General features: G+C 36.9%; 1 protein-coding gene across 12 annotated transcripts; it reads right to left on the minus strand.

The window, feature by feature from the left end:
• Positions 1-773: 773 nt before the first annotated feature.
• Positions 774-12,470, minus strand: Unk (RING finger protein unk). Of its 12 annotated transcripts, none has more exons than XM_076437102.1 (12): positions 12,335-12,470; positions 11,746-11,955; positions 7,734-8,156; positions 7,456-7,658; positions 6,153-6,280; positions 5,895-6,068; positions 5,596-5,788; positions 5,172-5,443; positions 4,849-5,058; positions 4,593-4,748; positions 3,835-3,999; positions 774-2,923 (listed from the first exon to the last, which is right to left on the minus strand). In XM_076437102.1, the coding sequence occupies exons 1-12, from the start codon at positions 12,391-12,393 to the stop codon at positions 2,765-2,767; spliced, it is 2,352 nt and encodes a 783-aa protein (XP_076293217.1). In that variant the 5' UTR covers positions 12,394-12,470; the 3' UTR covers positions 774-2,764. The 12 variants fall into 12 exon arrangements, with proteins under 12 accessions (XP_076293217.1, XP_076293216.1, XP_076293215.1 ...); XM_076437101.1 differs by having other exon boundaries at positions 6,153-6,283; XM_076437100.1 differs by having other exon boundaries at positions 6,153-6,295.
• Between the last annotated feature and the right edge of the window lie 3,204 nt (positions 12,471-15,674).

Raw genomic sequence — 15,674 nt, forward strand, 5'->3', positions numbered from 1 at the left:
TGTGAAGACGCGAGATGGAATATAATAGAATTTGTATTTGTAACAACGTCTCTTTCACATTTAAATCTTTGCTCTCCCATATTCGTCCGTTCTTATCTCTTTCCATCTCTGTTCGAACGTTCTTCTATATCGATACAAGATCGTCCATACCATGACATATAAATTGTATTTTATTTTTTTTTTAGTAACATCTATTATATTTTAATATCAATAATCTGTAATAAAAACGGACCTAATAAAGATATTTATTTCATTTTTTGGCCTCACTTTTGATACTAAACTATGATGGTAATTGAAGAAAGAAAATAAAGAAACAACAATCGGTTTCATTTGTTCAGTTGTTAAATAATTAAATAATTAAGTAAAGTTTGTTATAATACCCTTTTTTCTATCATTTTCTCTCGTCGTGTTAGTTGAATTTTTGCGTGTCGTGCGATCTTTTTCTTCTCTTTCGTATTTTTGCATTCGTATATTTGGAATAAAACGTCCGCGTCGACGAGAATTTGTCATTTTGTATGAAAAGAATTAGAGCTAGTCATTAAAAAATATATATATATATATTTATATACTTGTTCTTCGACGTGTGTAATTTGTGCAGGGTATTATACATTTAAAATAATTTTTAATTATATTGTAAATATTAAATAATAGTCTTTAAAAATTGGTTATTGTAACATTGTATGTCTATGAGGAAAAAATTTGATAATGTTGTCCTATCTATTCTAGTTATTTATACTTTTTTTAGGCAATATTTTACCTTTCTTATCTCGTGAATGTATAGTCACTGTTTTTTTTTTAGTAATAGCAATTACCAGCTACATATTCAAAATAAAAATATTTATAGAGCCGGTATGCAAACGCGTTTCATGCGTTTCATTGAAAAAGCTAGTCGACATGCTTCATTAATTTGCATATCCCGTTTGAGCTGCAACACGTATGTCACACGCGCGTTACATGTCTATGTGTGTATATAAATATATGTATAAATATAAATATACACGCATACACAATATGTGTATATACATATACGATATATATACATATGCATATAGTATGTACACACACATTCATATATGTATATATATGAGTTACATCGTCGTTCTTTTGATTAAATTGAAAAATCCTAGATATTCATAATTATCTTATTACCTAAAATGTAAAAACTTACAACACAAATATTCAGTTAAATTTAGATTAGTAAATGTATTCTCGTCGTAGATAACATTCTTTCATTATTATCACACACTATTATAATTTAGTGTTTCAATTTCCTCGATAAGTATATGTAATGCAGTTGTATACATATATTAAGCATACTTAAATATTTAAAAAGTAAACACTGTACTACGTATACAGAAAAAAGCATGAATCGTATAGCAGACTACGTATTATAATGAAAATGTTACCAGCTATGAAAAGAAAGAAAGAAAAGCATATTTCTATAAAAATTTGTTAACTACTATATCGTTCCGTTCGATGTATCTAACGTATAAAAAAATTTGTTTCTTTTCCCTGTGAATTATAGTTTTAAGTATGTTTCATAGAAATTGCAAAAAGTGAAAAAATATATGCGTATCTAAGAAAAAGAAAGAAGAAGAAGAAGAAGAAGAAATAAAAGAATTAATAAAATGATGAGAGCGTTAGAAGCTTAAAATAACACATGTATCGTCTCTTTAACTTTCAGTTGTCGGAGCAACGATACCGTTCAATGTATTATTTTCTCACTTGATTTGTTACGAATATGCCAATTTCTGTCTCGTTATAAATATGAGCAATTTTATTATTTTATATAAAAAACCTAGAAATCATATATATATATATATATTTTCTTATAGTAAGAGATATCATCGATACTACCTTTCTCAACCAAAGATACAAAATTTGTTAATACTTGTTTGCGTCATTATTCATCAGTACGGGTAAATTGAAAGATCCTATTTAAATATAGTTTTAAATACAATAGAAATATCATTGGACGTGACATACGTTTAACAGCTCAGTAGCAATCGAAGAAAATCATCCCGTAAACGTTACGTGAGGGACAGTGTTGTCGTTTTTCATTTTTGTTGCGTTTAATCATGATATTACAATTTTCCATTAAACAAATATATACTTTAGAGGTCCCAAAACTTTGTCCGTCATCATTCCGATTATATATCATTTTCTTTTTCGCTTTACAACACGTTGTGTAACCGATACACATACCTTGGTATTATTATAAATGCTAACTATTCCAGCTAGCACCCTGGCTAATAAATGTACTTTGAATTATATATTAAATAATAATAAAGGTATTCTTTTTTTCCATTCCAAGATCTCGATAATATGCGATTTTTCTTAATACAAAGGATGTGACGTCAGAATCTTTGTAGACAAGCTATATAGCAGGTAATGACTGTTGACACAAGAAGTATGACAAATAGAGACTACGTTCACGAAGTCTTATATCACATCCGTATTAACTTTGGCGATAGTCAAATTATAATATTGCTGTAATTTGTTTCGTCTCTCTCTCTCATCTCTATTGCGATCATGCATCTACACCGCAGCGAAGAATTCTTCAAAATTCTCTTACATATGCGTGTACCATTCATCGTGTTGATTTCAAAGTACTGATTTCATGTGTGTGAAGTTTTTTTCTAATGCTCCTTTCTCTTTTTCTCTCTTTCTCTCTTACGTTGGAGCATCGGAGATAAATTTGTCCTTGTTACTGAGAAACTGCGGCAATTATAACAACGGGGAGTTCTAACAAAGTATTTCAGACCTAACTTGTGGAGACAACCGGAGTCTGGCAGTACGGGCACTCTCGTTGATTTGGAGCGCACGTCGAGCAGACCACGTAGTGGTTACAGGGTGAGAGGGTAACAGTGCGATTTTGTTCCTCACAAACCATGCACTTTGTTGCCGTTTCTCTGTACAGCACCTGTAACGGCAACGACTCAACTACCTATACTGTTCCCATTAATTCATCTAGTCGCAATCATTCATTATATACTATTAAGATTAGTTCATTTGAAACGTTTCTGGATTAACTTAAGAAAACGTATATAGAAGTAGATTCGTGTGCATCGCGCCGGTTAAAACATTCCTGCTACTCCCTTATAACGAGGCCAAATTTATACGATCATTTATACGATACATTTATACGATCCTTCCAAGTAATTAAACTTTTTGATCGCGTTATACGGGAGCCTACTGCATATACAGGGTGAGTCTGATAACATGACGATCTCAAATAACTCGTAAGTTATTTGTTGTACGAAGAAAATGTTCACATAAATGTTGCATGGTTCCTAGAGGGGCATGCAGTGCTGCGATCTGATTTTTTAAGGTATGAAAGTCACCTTCAGTCGTTTAAATAGAATGCCCAATAATTTTTGCTCAAACTCGGATGAAGCAGAAAATTCTGCGTAAAAAAGTATTGACCTTCGTATATCAGAAATCATCTAATAGTTAACGAGATATTACGTAGTAGCTACATATGGAAAATTATATCAATAATATCTCATCAACTATTAGATTTAAGATCAATACAGATAAAAATATTGGGAATTCTATTTAAAAAACTGAAGGAACTGAACCATGCAACATTTGTTTGAACATTTTTTTCGTACAACAAATAACTTGCGAGTTATTTGAGATCGCCATGTTATGAGACTCACTCTGTGTACGTATACAAAGAATAACGCGATGAAGATGAGGTAGTAGTAGTAGCAATAGAAGTAATATGTAGTTAGAAATGAACGCTTTCGCATCCTCTTCGATAAACTAATAATTATTTCCGAATCGCTTGATATACCAGCTGTTCAAACCGGCGTGACAACTTTGCTTTACCTTTTCCACCTCTTCGAGATCCGAGCGGAGCTGCGATTGAATCGTCTTTAAAGCAGCTATCGATAACGATCTGAGTTCGCTTGTTCTTCTCAATGTATGAAGGTAAGGGCCACCGCCGCTGGACGCTTCGTTTTCTGCCGTCAAGGCTTTCATTTTCAATAAGGCCTGTCGATCATATGAATATGTTTACAGATACAAGTCACATTGGAATAATTACGTTGTCGCGACACACAGACAGTACATAATATATTATCGATCGATTGTTGATTAACACCTTGCCCTACGATTTATTTTACGGTTTCAGTGATTAGAACGTTCCTTCTGGCTCGTAATTTCTGTACATTAATAAAACCAAAATAGAATTTCATTTCGGTTTAAAGGAAATTAATAACTAGACAGCGGATCTTTACGCAAAATAAAAATCTTCAACCTAATTTGCACCAAACTCGAGTGAAATAGAAATTAATTTTCTTTCTTAATATGTTTATTGAAAATAATATAACACAGCAGTTTTAAACTCTTCTAATGTTTTTACTGCTTTAAATTACATCTACTCATTCTTGTCATAAATGCATAAAATCCGCTGTCTATTAATAACATGCATATTTATTAGACACAGTTCAGAATCTTCATCATGAGTCTGATACAATATTGTAGGGTAAGGGGTTAACGCTGAAAGCATCGAGCAACCAAATTTACTATACTTTGAATCATTTCGAAGATTCTGATGGTTCATACGTAGAAAAGGAGGCACTTACTTCGTCTCTCTGCTGTTCAGCGATTCTTGCTCTACTCGTAGCTTCCTCGGTTTCTATTTGCCACGCGGTGCAAGCTGTTCTAGCTTGGTTAATTCTTTCCTCCCATGTGGCTAATTGAGCGCGGCTCGATGTTAATTCTTCCCTAAGCCTTTGTACCTACGAAAAATGATTATCTCATGAATTGCCCGTTCCGACAGCCGGTGTATTCGATAGCATAATGAACGTTCGATTTAAAAAAACTGGGGGAACGTCTAACCTCGGACAAAGATCCTGTATTACTAGGACTGATTGAAAATGCATTGACCAACGGAGATGCTGGGAGAGGTTGTGTACGAGATGGAGACATTCCTTGATTCGTAAAATCAAATAAGCTACTATTAAATCCACTAAGTTTAGAAGCTGAACTGCTAAGTTGTGAGATATGATTGCTAAATGGATCTGATACTTGATTCATAAATGGCATTGTCTGAAATCAATTGGAAAAAATAAAAAATAAATAACAAGTTCGAACAACAAATAACAACAACGTCTTAGCGATAAACAAACTTTTTTTAAAATTCGAACAAAGTTTTCATTTACCGATTCCATAGAATCTTGATGAGAAAACCTGGACCCAGTAAGAAAGCTTGCTGAATGTAATTGCTGAAGCGGGCTGGATGTAGACGGTGAAAAATTGGTAGGAAACGAACGATCAGCCATTCCAGGAATATTAACCGGAGCCGAGCTCCCCAATAATCCAGAACTCGCTAGGCCTGCTGATATTGAATTGCTAATTGGTGAATTAGTATCCCTATGAATTGATTCAACTAAATTTAAAGGATCATCTAAATGCAACTCGTCTAATGCATTCCCTGAAAGTCCAAGGCAAATTAATTACACACATCAAAAAGTCAAAAAGAAAAAGTCAGAAATTAATCAAGAAAGAATCACAGAAAGAAATAAAGAAAAAGAAATAGAGAGAAAAAGATAGAGACCCTAACCAACTTTTCTCTGTGCAACTTACCTACTACAGATTCAACGGTATCATTTGGATAAAATGAACTTGAAAGTGGTGATACGGTAGTTGCTAACGAATGACTGCCCAAGGTTCCATTTAAACTATAAGCAATGTATAAACTTTGTTTTTGCTGAGCCTTCTCAGCTTTTGTTAATAAAGGATCGCTATCTATAGCAACCATTTGTTTTCGAATTTCGCCCTGTTTAATAATTTGAAAAAAAACTCGCTGTTAAACCGTTCCCGACAGTTCGAAGCATCTAATTACTTTACTTTACTTTACTGTGTATATAGAAGGTAAAACTTACAACCTGAAGAAGAGAACTAGGATTGTAGAGTATGCTTAGCTTCTGCTGATTCGAAGTATTTACAGCAGTATTGGAATTCGAGTTATGAAGTTGAGCACCAGGAGCTTTACTGTGCGAACTGTTGCTACCAATGCTACTGGTACTTGCTGACTCTGATACTTCGCCGCTTCCATTCTACAATTGAAACGTTTTATAAGCGTCTCTGGTTTTAACTTATTACCTTCGCGTTAACGGGCGACACGGTTTACAAAAACTTACACTGCTATCGCTAAGTGGTTTATCTTTTTCATGACTGCGCTTGTCAGGTGGAAGCGCGTTACTGAGAATATCTGCCAGATTGGTGCCACAATCTATAGGTACCGCCATGTCCCTCGCCAGGCTCATTTCTTCTGTTGGCAACACTGCTCCATCAGCACACCATACCAACGTCCCAATATATCAATTTTGAGAAGCAATTTTGAATACTAAGTTTATCATGTACGAAAGGCCTACATCTATTAGATACAATCCGCAAAGACAACTAAACGCCGAAATGCCTTTGCCTTTTGCAATAGAAGCGCGCCCTTGTCGGTTAGTAAATCATAAGATGCTTTAGCAGCTGCTTTGGCCCTGCAAAGGCATGCTGTCTTCTTCGATCATTAGAGGATCTAGTCTTTAAGATCATCCATACAAGCAAACGATCCCAACTGTTCCACTTTGATTTTCACGAGCTTCTATACAGGTAACCAAGACTGTAATGTTTCATATATTAGATTGGAATTTATAAAAATATGTGTTCAATATTATTCAATGATATAATTCCCATTATTTGTAAGAACTTGTTGCCATCTTTCAGAATTACAAGCGAAATTACCTGCTTATTTAAAATATGAAAGAACTTTCCCTCCAAACTAATATGTACAGTGGGTGTACAAAGTATTCGTACGCAACAGCTTGAGTTTTTTTGAGACGTTAGAAGGACTGGTTTACTACCTAATATGTAAATAATTTTTTTTTAATTGTTCTTGGTCGTAACAATACTGTGCCTGTAATGAAAATTTAGAAGGTGCCTTTGTAGGCCTAAGTAAATTATATACATGTACAAAGTTTCATCGAAATCGATCAAGATTGTTATAAACTATAGTTGATTGAAAATAGTAAAAATTGTAAGAATCTGCGATTTAAATGAATCGAAAATCCTAAATTCAAAGATTTTTATATCTTACAATTCCCATTGTACATGTACAACTTACTGAGATTTACAAAATACAGGTTTTAAATTTTCATTAGAGGCACAGATAAAAAATTTAAACAAAGCTGTTAGGTCCAATTTGGAGAAGGTTTTCGTTTTTTAAAAAGTGTACGAATACTTTGTACACCCACTGTATATCATCCTGGATCTATACGCTATCAAAGTCGAGCAGTTGGGGCCTTCGAGAATCAGTGTGCCATTGCAAGGTGCTTACGAGAAGCGATTAGCTGTTCCATAAGCGGCCAAAGCGAAAAGAAATGTGAAAAGAACTTTTCAACTTACTAAGGTAATAATAAGTGTTTTACGTACGATTTATGAGAGTACACTCACGGTCGACATGTGCGAACGCACAGAAGACTCCGCGGGGACAGTAACCAGCTTGCTGCACGTCATTGCATTTAGTGGATTTATATATTTCAGGATGAAACTGCTGTTCCGTACGCGTATGGCAGTACGTACAAGCGTCTCCCTGTTCGCAATTTCCTGGTTCACCCCATTCTTCTCCGTGCTTTACATTCGGACACGGTGTTGACCTGAAAAAACGATTGATTAGTTAGCAATCGCTCTAACACGATTTCTTATGTACAATATAGTTAACAATTACTCACCGATATTTATATTTTCGCGGACTACGTCTTTTATCTTTGCTATTGTGATATTGCGGACAAGCATAACCCTGACGGCAAAGTCTCGGTGGACGTTTGCAAGGCTCTGTCTTATAGTTACTGAGTACATAATTTGTATCCTGCCACTTTGGATCTTCATTCATTAAATTCCTTTCTTTATCGAGTATGTTTGGTCCATTCGACGACGAATTGGGATCAGAATCAGGATTTTCGAGTGCCTGTATCTCTTTGATGTCGTAGACAGGTGGACGAAGATCATGATTGCCGTGCGCAAAGGCACAATGAGGTCCATTTTTGACACAGAATCCACGCGTGTCCGTATCATGGACACACATGCAAGTCTTGTAATAACGTAGGTGGTAACGTCGTTCTGTGTCTCCAGCAGTGCGGTGAAGAAATGGACACCTGTCGAACAAAAAAGACATATTATAGAAATTATCTGAAGAACAATGTATAATTTATTATTAACTAGGATCATAGTCACGAATTGATAAAACTTTATAGATACATTATAAGGAGAGTGCAAGTTGCAGCGTAACTCAGAAATACAGAAAAATGGTTACTGATTTCATGAAAACATGTACTGCGATATTGTGGTGCTCCTTCGACTCGAACAATTGGAAATGGATAGCCTATCGACAAAACAGAAATTCTAGTCCACAAAGTACAACTTCTAACACCAATTCCACTTAAATAGTATACAATTAGAGCGTCGATTAAGAGAAGCATCAATTATCGTAATTAAGATTACACTTACTATCTTCGTTTCTTCGATTCAAATATAAAAACACTTTGATAATAGCTCTGAATTATGTTCAACAGAGAGTAGAGTCATCAATTCGTTCTATCGTGAAGTTGTTAAAAAAGACTAAACCGTAAACTTTCACCACATGTCCAAGATAATAACGCTCCATCCCGAGCAAACAGCAACCACTTGCTTTTTCGTATACAGGGTGATTCCAGGAACTAGGACAAGTTGTTGCTCTTTTTTAAGTGAGTTATTTTCTCTGCGGATGCACCGATGCACCCACCAGGTACAATTGCACTTTATTCTTTAATATCTTTATCCTGCGTATAGAAGTACTAACCCAAGGTCATCGAAATGTCAACACTTCATAAGATATATGATATTTTGTGCCAGAGAGTAACTATTATGACTAAACTGCGGATCTTTTGCAATTAAAATTTTCAAAAAATGCTAGGATATAAAATACGACAGAATTTAGTACGATTTTAATTTATTTCAAATCTATAAAGGCTACTACCACGGGAAATAAGATTTTATTTGGTTCGAGTTTTTTTTTAAATTCGTTTACAAAAATTGCAAATTGCATTAACATTTCTTCCTCTATCACTTTTTTCCATTTTTACTTAAAAAAGAGCAGTGACCTGTCCCAGTTCCCAGAATCACCCCGCACATTTTTAAATTTTTCTTTTCGCCTCGTTTCTATTTTGGAAAAAATGCAATTCTATTTTTAAAAATTCGATTAATTCGTGAATCGATAGCAAATCACGGCAAACAAAATTGTGATTCGTCTAATCTCTCGTAAGAGCGATATAATATACAACGTTGAACAAGCGCAATTAACGTTTCTTGACGATATCTTATCTATTTTATTGATGATCCTTTTCCCGCGCATTTTTCCTCGATTCCATTTAACGCTTTCCATTCTCTCGTTTCTATTCTGAATTCGCGTTCCAATAAACAATGAATTATTTACAAAAGACGATTTCGACCATCGAAGAATTAACTGACAATGAGATAAATGAAAGAGGTGACCTAAATTCTGTGTCAAATGGTGTGTAGATATCTGGAACTGAATAAATCAGAGTCAATAACCACGATGTCGTAAATGCGGTCATTTCCATAATTTTTGTTTTCATTCCGTGTTGCGCTCGCTGTACGTATAGATAAAGGACACGATAGCGATTGCGATCGCGAATTAATAAACTAAAAGAATACATCGCAATGTATAGAACGTACAAGGGAGTACAATAGAATACGTGGCAAAGTAAAAAGAAAAAAGAAATGGAAGCTCCATTGGAATCCATAGAGAAATTTCTGTCTATGGCTACCGTAGGGGGTTATCTACAATGGATGACAACAGGTTAGCAGTCGACGTCGACGGTAGTTATATTCTATCGCAAGCAATGGCGGTTGCAGCATGTAAGCATACGTTCTCGCGCCGATGCGAGCATGATTTACAACGCGTTTCCGTAATTTCGTTTTACAGCTTTCACTCGGATTAATTTAAATAATATTTCACGTAACGAGTCGGAAGAAAATACAAGAAAAGAATTCGGTGGAGCATAATGGTCCTCGACTTTGACTCTTCCTTTAATTCGTTAACGTAATCGTTTCGATCATATTCTTTCCGTACGGAATTGGGGTCAAATTTATTCGCGTGTCTCTAACCTCGGTATTCGAATCCAAAAAATCTATATATAACTCTCGAAACTGTTCGTTACGTCAGTTTACTCAAATTTCAATAACGAAATGGGGGAGCAGGTAATTGATCAATGAATATATCGATTAAAATCGAAAGAAAGGGTCGATGAATGCGAGCGGGTGAAAGAACGAGTCATTACCGAAACACAGGTAAAATAAAATGAAAAGCTATATGTCATTCAGCTGGATACGTTCGTGAACTCTGGCTATGAGTAAACGAAAGATTACGAAGAATTATGCAATACTTGGATTGGGAATGTGATAATGAGCGATCAACACGCGTTCGTGTGTTTACACATTGTAATTTGAAACGTTTTAACATATCTAGGAATAGGAGAGAGCTCTACTATCTTTGCAATTCTCTTTTCACGATCATTCACATGCCTACTTCAATGTGTTTGTTTACCAACACACGGTGTAACGTAATAGCGTGCGTGTCGTTTTCGTGTTTGTGTGTATGCGCACGCGTGTAGATGAGATCTGTGTATATACACACATATATATATAATAGGTGTTTGTATGAATATTTCGTTGATCCTACGGTGCGTCATGAACTAATTTACGAAGCAAGCAAAATATTTGTTCAGAATAGGATAAACGATTACGAAAAATCTCGGAATAGAATGCATAGTAAACATATATATAAATATATATAGGCGCCTATCGATTCCATTCTACTTTCTGGTTGTATACAAATCGGACATGCGAGTGCAGCAGCAGCAATGTTTTCAAAGAGTTCGGATCTCGACACTTATACATACAGAGAGAGAGGAGGCAGGCGTGCACGTATTTACGTATATGTTGAAGACGGGCGCGCACGCGCAAGCGCACACAAGCACACGCACAGTCCAGCAGGGAGCGAGGCACGCGTGCGCGCGCGTGTCCTCGAAAGTTACGTCGAAATTGGCCTCCTCTTCGTTACATAGGTTATTCTCGTCGAGACGTTACGTCGTTACGCGTTACCACGCAGATGCATATTACATGTTACAGCACACGCGTGTCAACGACACAAAGAAAGCTTGTACCACCACGGAGCGGCTTTATTTTTTTCCCCTCTGAACACGCATCGATTAGCCGACGAAAAAAAGCGGTTCCATTCGGCACGATAGAAAGACGACGCGTTTACGCGCGATTCTCGTACGCCGCTTTTACCGAGAGCGGGGAAAGCTACGGTTACTATTATAGAAAATATGTACATATACACCGTATTTCTACCCGTACGGTTGTACTACACGCATCCAGTGGTTGCGAGAAGGCGAAACAATGAATAAATGGCGCGCGCGAGAGAGAGAGAGAGATCAATCGAGCAATGTTCTACATAAGAAGCTAACGAGGTTTAAAGGGGAACAGATACGGCGGAATAGGAGGAGCCCTAAACGTTTTTAATGGGCGACCACCGCGAATTCACTTTGGCGAAGAATTATCTGTACTGGTTCTTTTTTTGACACGAGCATCGCGTTAGTAGCTTTAACGTAAGATGGAAGGATCCATGTCGTGTAACCGAGAAAAGTCGGTCGAAACGGTGAAACACAGATGTATACTCACTCGTCTCCATCTGGACATATGCCGGTGGTCTCGTCGTACTTGGTGCAATAATTATCGGCGCTATAGTTGAAGGTGCGGTCCCTCTTTCTCACCGGTCTGCGCCTCCGCTGGTTCATAAAGTGCCAGTTGAAGCACGTGAAGGGTCGGTGTTGTGTGCATTTGCGCTGTATAAAGAGGGGACATTGTTCGACGCGAAATTCCTTCAAGTATCTGGAATGCGAATCCACAGAGCTACACATTATTTCGTGGCGTTTTTTGACGCGCGCGAGTTGATGCCGCGCTGCTCGCGGCCCTCCCTCTCTCTTATATTTCCGTTCTTTCTCTTTCGTTTATTATTTTTTTCTCGTTATATTTTTTATATATATACATATATATTTTTATTTACATATACGTATGCGTATATATATATACATGTATGGATGTATATATATCTGTTTTTTTGTGTGCACGTATATATATTTTATTAACGATACTCTTTTTTCGTTTTGCACTCCACTTCGAATCACGCACTTTTCGGCTTCCAATTTTTTCCTATTCTCTCACTTTTTTTTCACGTAGCACGCGACCGGCCCGGCGGCCGCTTACTTACGTGTAATGATTCGCCTTTTCCGCCTGAGCTGTCAACAAAGGTTTAGAGTCGGACTTCATCTTGGGACAACACACAAGCGAGCAACGCGCGCGCACACACACGGACGTACGAGCGAACGGCACTCTCTCTCTCGTCTTTCCCGTCTTTCTCGTCGTCCTCGTCGTCGCCGTCGTCGTCGTTGCCGTCGCGTAGTCTGTCTTTCGCCCCTTCGCCCCCTCTTAGACAAACCTCTCTACCATCTATCGGACACGGAATGCGGGACGCAGGGCGCGCACGGCGCAATACACATTATATGCGCCTCGACACTGTCCAATCCGTGGGCTACTCTTCTGGTCACGTGACTGCTCCTCTTTCAAGGTCATTGATGTTTTGGTTCACGTTCGCACGTAAACACGCACTCTCGCACCGAAAGCCGGTGCGTCTTGGTCCAAAAAATATCAACCAGTAGTCCACTCTATCGACTCGAACATTTTTTTCCTCTCGTTTCTGCCACGCGAAACCGCGTTCGCCGTTCTCGTCGCTCTTCTGTCTGATTGGAGGGACTAGGGGGAGGGGGGCGCGAAACAAGACCGTCGAAAATGCAACGACGATCGATTCTGCACGCTCGACTCCAATCGAGTTCCGATTCTGTGCTACGTTCTCGCCGGAGTCGACTCCCCAACGTGTAACTGCGCCTTTTGCAAAAACCGCTCGTCTATCTCTATCTCTATGTTTTGATGTATCGTGTGTCCCGAAATATTATACCGGTTATACGGTGTAGATATGCGTATCCTTTGTTTTCAGTAACGTATTTCCTTTCAAGACCAAGAGAGAGAGAGAGAGAGACAACACGAGAACTCAGTTGTCAATTTATTCGATGGTTTAGCGTGTATTGTAATATCCCTCCGGTTACATCTTGTCCATGGTTTTACGAGTTGCTCGTGATCGTGCACGAAATGTTCTTCTGACGTCGATATAGACGATACACATCGGATATAATTGCTGAACTGTATTTTTCTTTCGTACAAGTAAGGCTGCCTTACTTTACAGATGAACGATATTACGTAGTTTCGAGAAAACAATACGACTCGATGCACTCTCACTTTCACTTCTGCAGCATGCTTATCTTCGAAACTACTTCACTCCCATGGCCAATGATCTTACGCCGTGTTTCACAACTTCGACTTTCTGTAACAGAATTTTCTATACGACTGGCACGATTTTCTTGTAGTTAATGAAGTCTCGTTATCGAAAAGGTTGCGTGTATGAATCATCTCTTATCGCCTTCTCGCGGCGATTCCGATACATACGAAGATATACCTGTATCTGTATTGAGTACGGTCAGCTTCATTGGTTTTCCTTGATGACGATCGTTTGGAAATTTGTCCGAGCACGTTTCGAGATTTGTAAATCGCGATATGCAACGTTTAACACTGGCTTGTCGGGTACATATGTACTGATATGTACATCTAACGAGCGATTCACTTTCTCCCCTGTCCCCCTCCACTCGTACGAAACGCAGTAAAATTCATGTTACACTTTTACACACATACACATGTAAATATACACACGAGCCTGGTCGCTTTCGCACCGAGATTTTATGAACCATTTCGTTTTATAAAAGCTTCACGAAATAGAATTGACATAAATATAATATGTGTATTTATGATACATGCAACATCTAAGAGCATGCGCAATTATGCGTGTACGTGCTGCGAATCAAAGCGTTTACTCAGAACTCAGAACCAATTAGAAATGAATACCGCTCAACACGATTTGCTAACGATACAAATCAAGCGGAGCATATTAATTTCTTATTATTTATAGGGTTAGGAAACACGAAATTGTGGAATTGAAAATAAATACAGATCGATATGCGATATATATGTACATTGTTTTTTTTTCTTGTATATGCAAATTTAAGTAACTCGGACACCGTTGTCAATGCGGAAGAATATTGAACACTTTCTTGCGAATATACACGGAATATTGTAAGAAGGATTCGGACGATAAAATGTATAAATAGACTGCTGATCTTTATGCAAAATAAAAAATGTTTGCATTGATTGTAGGACACAGGAGCCAAATAGAAATTGATGTCCTTAAATATTTTTAAAATGTCCACTGCTTTAAATTGCAAATACCCATTTTTGTCATAAATGCATGAGATCCGCAGTCTAATAATGTATATATACGTAGGCATTTTTTTCATCACACTTATGTTTAATGTATACAAAAAAATTATGATAATATCGAGAAAAAAGCTACATACAATATTTAATGGAGCATGATAATTCTCATCTATCTATCCCACGATTTTCCTGTAAATTACTCTAAACGGGAAAGAAACACTTTGCAATAAACTGTAAAGCTGTATAGCTAATATTTTACATGTTCAAGTATGTCTTTGGATTATTCATAGTTTTTATACAATAAGTCTCGCATTAAGTAATAGCGACAATTCAAGTAAAACCTTAAGCCAGAAAAACGTAGGACTCTCTGTGACTCTATGTAATCACAATGCATACAACATATATACCTTCTCGCTCAATTTAAATCTCTATGTGAATCGACAGCTAACAATGATCTCGAGTCGTTTACTGGTTCCGGTAGTATTGCAAATACGTTCTGTTCTATTCCATTCGTAACTTATTTGCTCTTTTGTACAATCATTCTCTTGCCTAAGGAGTACTTAACTAAAGTCTTGTAGTACACTAACATACTTAGACGTAAACTAAATGCGAATCATTCGTCGGATCGATAAAAATATAATGCCTTTACGTTATATGAAAATAATACACATTTGGTTTGTACGTATGCATGTTTGATTAACGCTATATTTACGACACTAATTTTCTGTCTACTCTGTTCAAAACTATTACAATACATACTACTCGTTTTCTGTCCGCTCGTGTGTCGATTTCGCTCCATAGGAGGTACTCTACTTTAAACCTCTCTGTTTTAAAATCGTTTTAATCCTTTGAAACATGCAGTTCTCAAAATTTATACAAGTTCTCTCGTTTACATAGCCGTTAAAAGGTTGGGTAACATATTTTCTAGAACAGTTGAATTATAATCGCTAATAGTCCAGCTAATGTCGAAGCTTTGTTTCAAAGAATTAATCGGTGCAGTTCTTGTGGTTCCCGAGTAACAATCTTCCGAAGTAAAAGAAACAGAAGAGATCAGTACAATAATTCAAAAAGAATCTCCTCCTGACGATACGCGATTAATTTTGAAGTACAACGTAAGAAATATTACACCCATGTGTGTCCTTCCGTTAAAATAGGTTTCTTACTTTTTATTGTATATTGCTTCATTATGTTTGCCATCAGACACAGTTAGATTCGCATTAATATTGAGC

This window comes from Lasioglossum baleicum, chromosome 13 (genome assembly GCF_051020765.1).
Source record: "Lasioglossum baleicum chromosome 13, iyLasBale1, whole genome shotgun sequence".
Taxonomy (NCBI): domain Eukaryota; kingdom Metazoa; phylum Arthropoda; class Insecta; order Hymenoptera; family Halictidae; genus Lasioglossum; species Lasioglossum baleicum.

Bases quoted from the DNA above. Each gene is read 5' to 3' on its own strand.
- Unk (XM_076437096.1), bottom strand. From the start codon at position 12,393: ATGAAGTCCGACTCTAAACCTTTGTTGACAGCTCAGGCGGAAAAGGCG. The intron at 5,789-5,894 runs GTAAGTTTTACC...ATTATTAAACAG, and splicing joins CTAGTTCTCTTCTTCAGGTT to GGCGAAATTCGAAAACAAAT. The intron at 4,000-4,592 runs GTAAGTGCCTCC...TATGATCGACAG, and splicing joins CTGAACAGCAGAGAGACGAA to GCCTTATTGAAAATGAAAGC.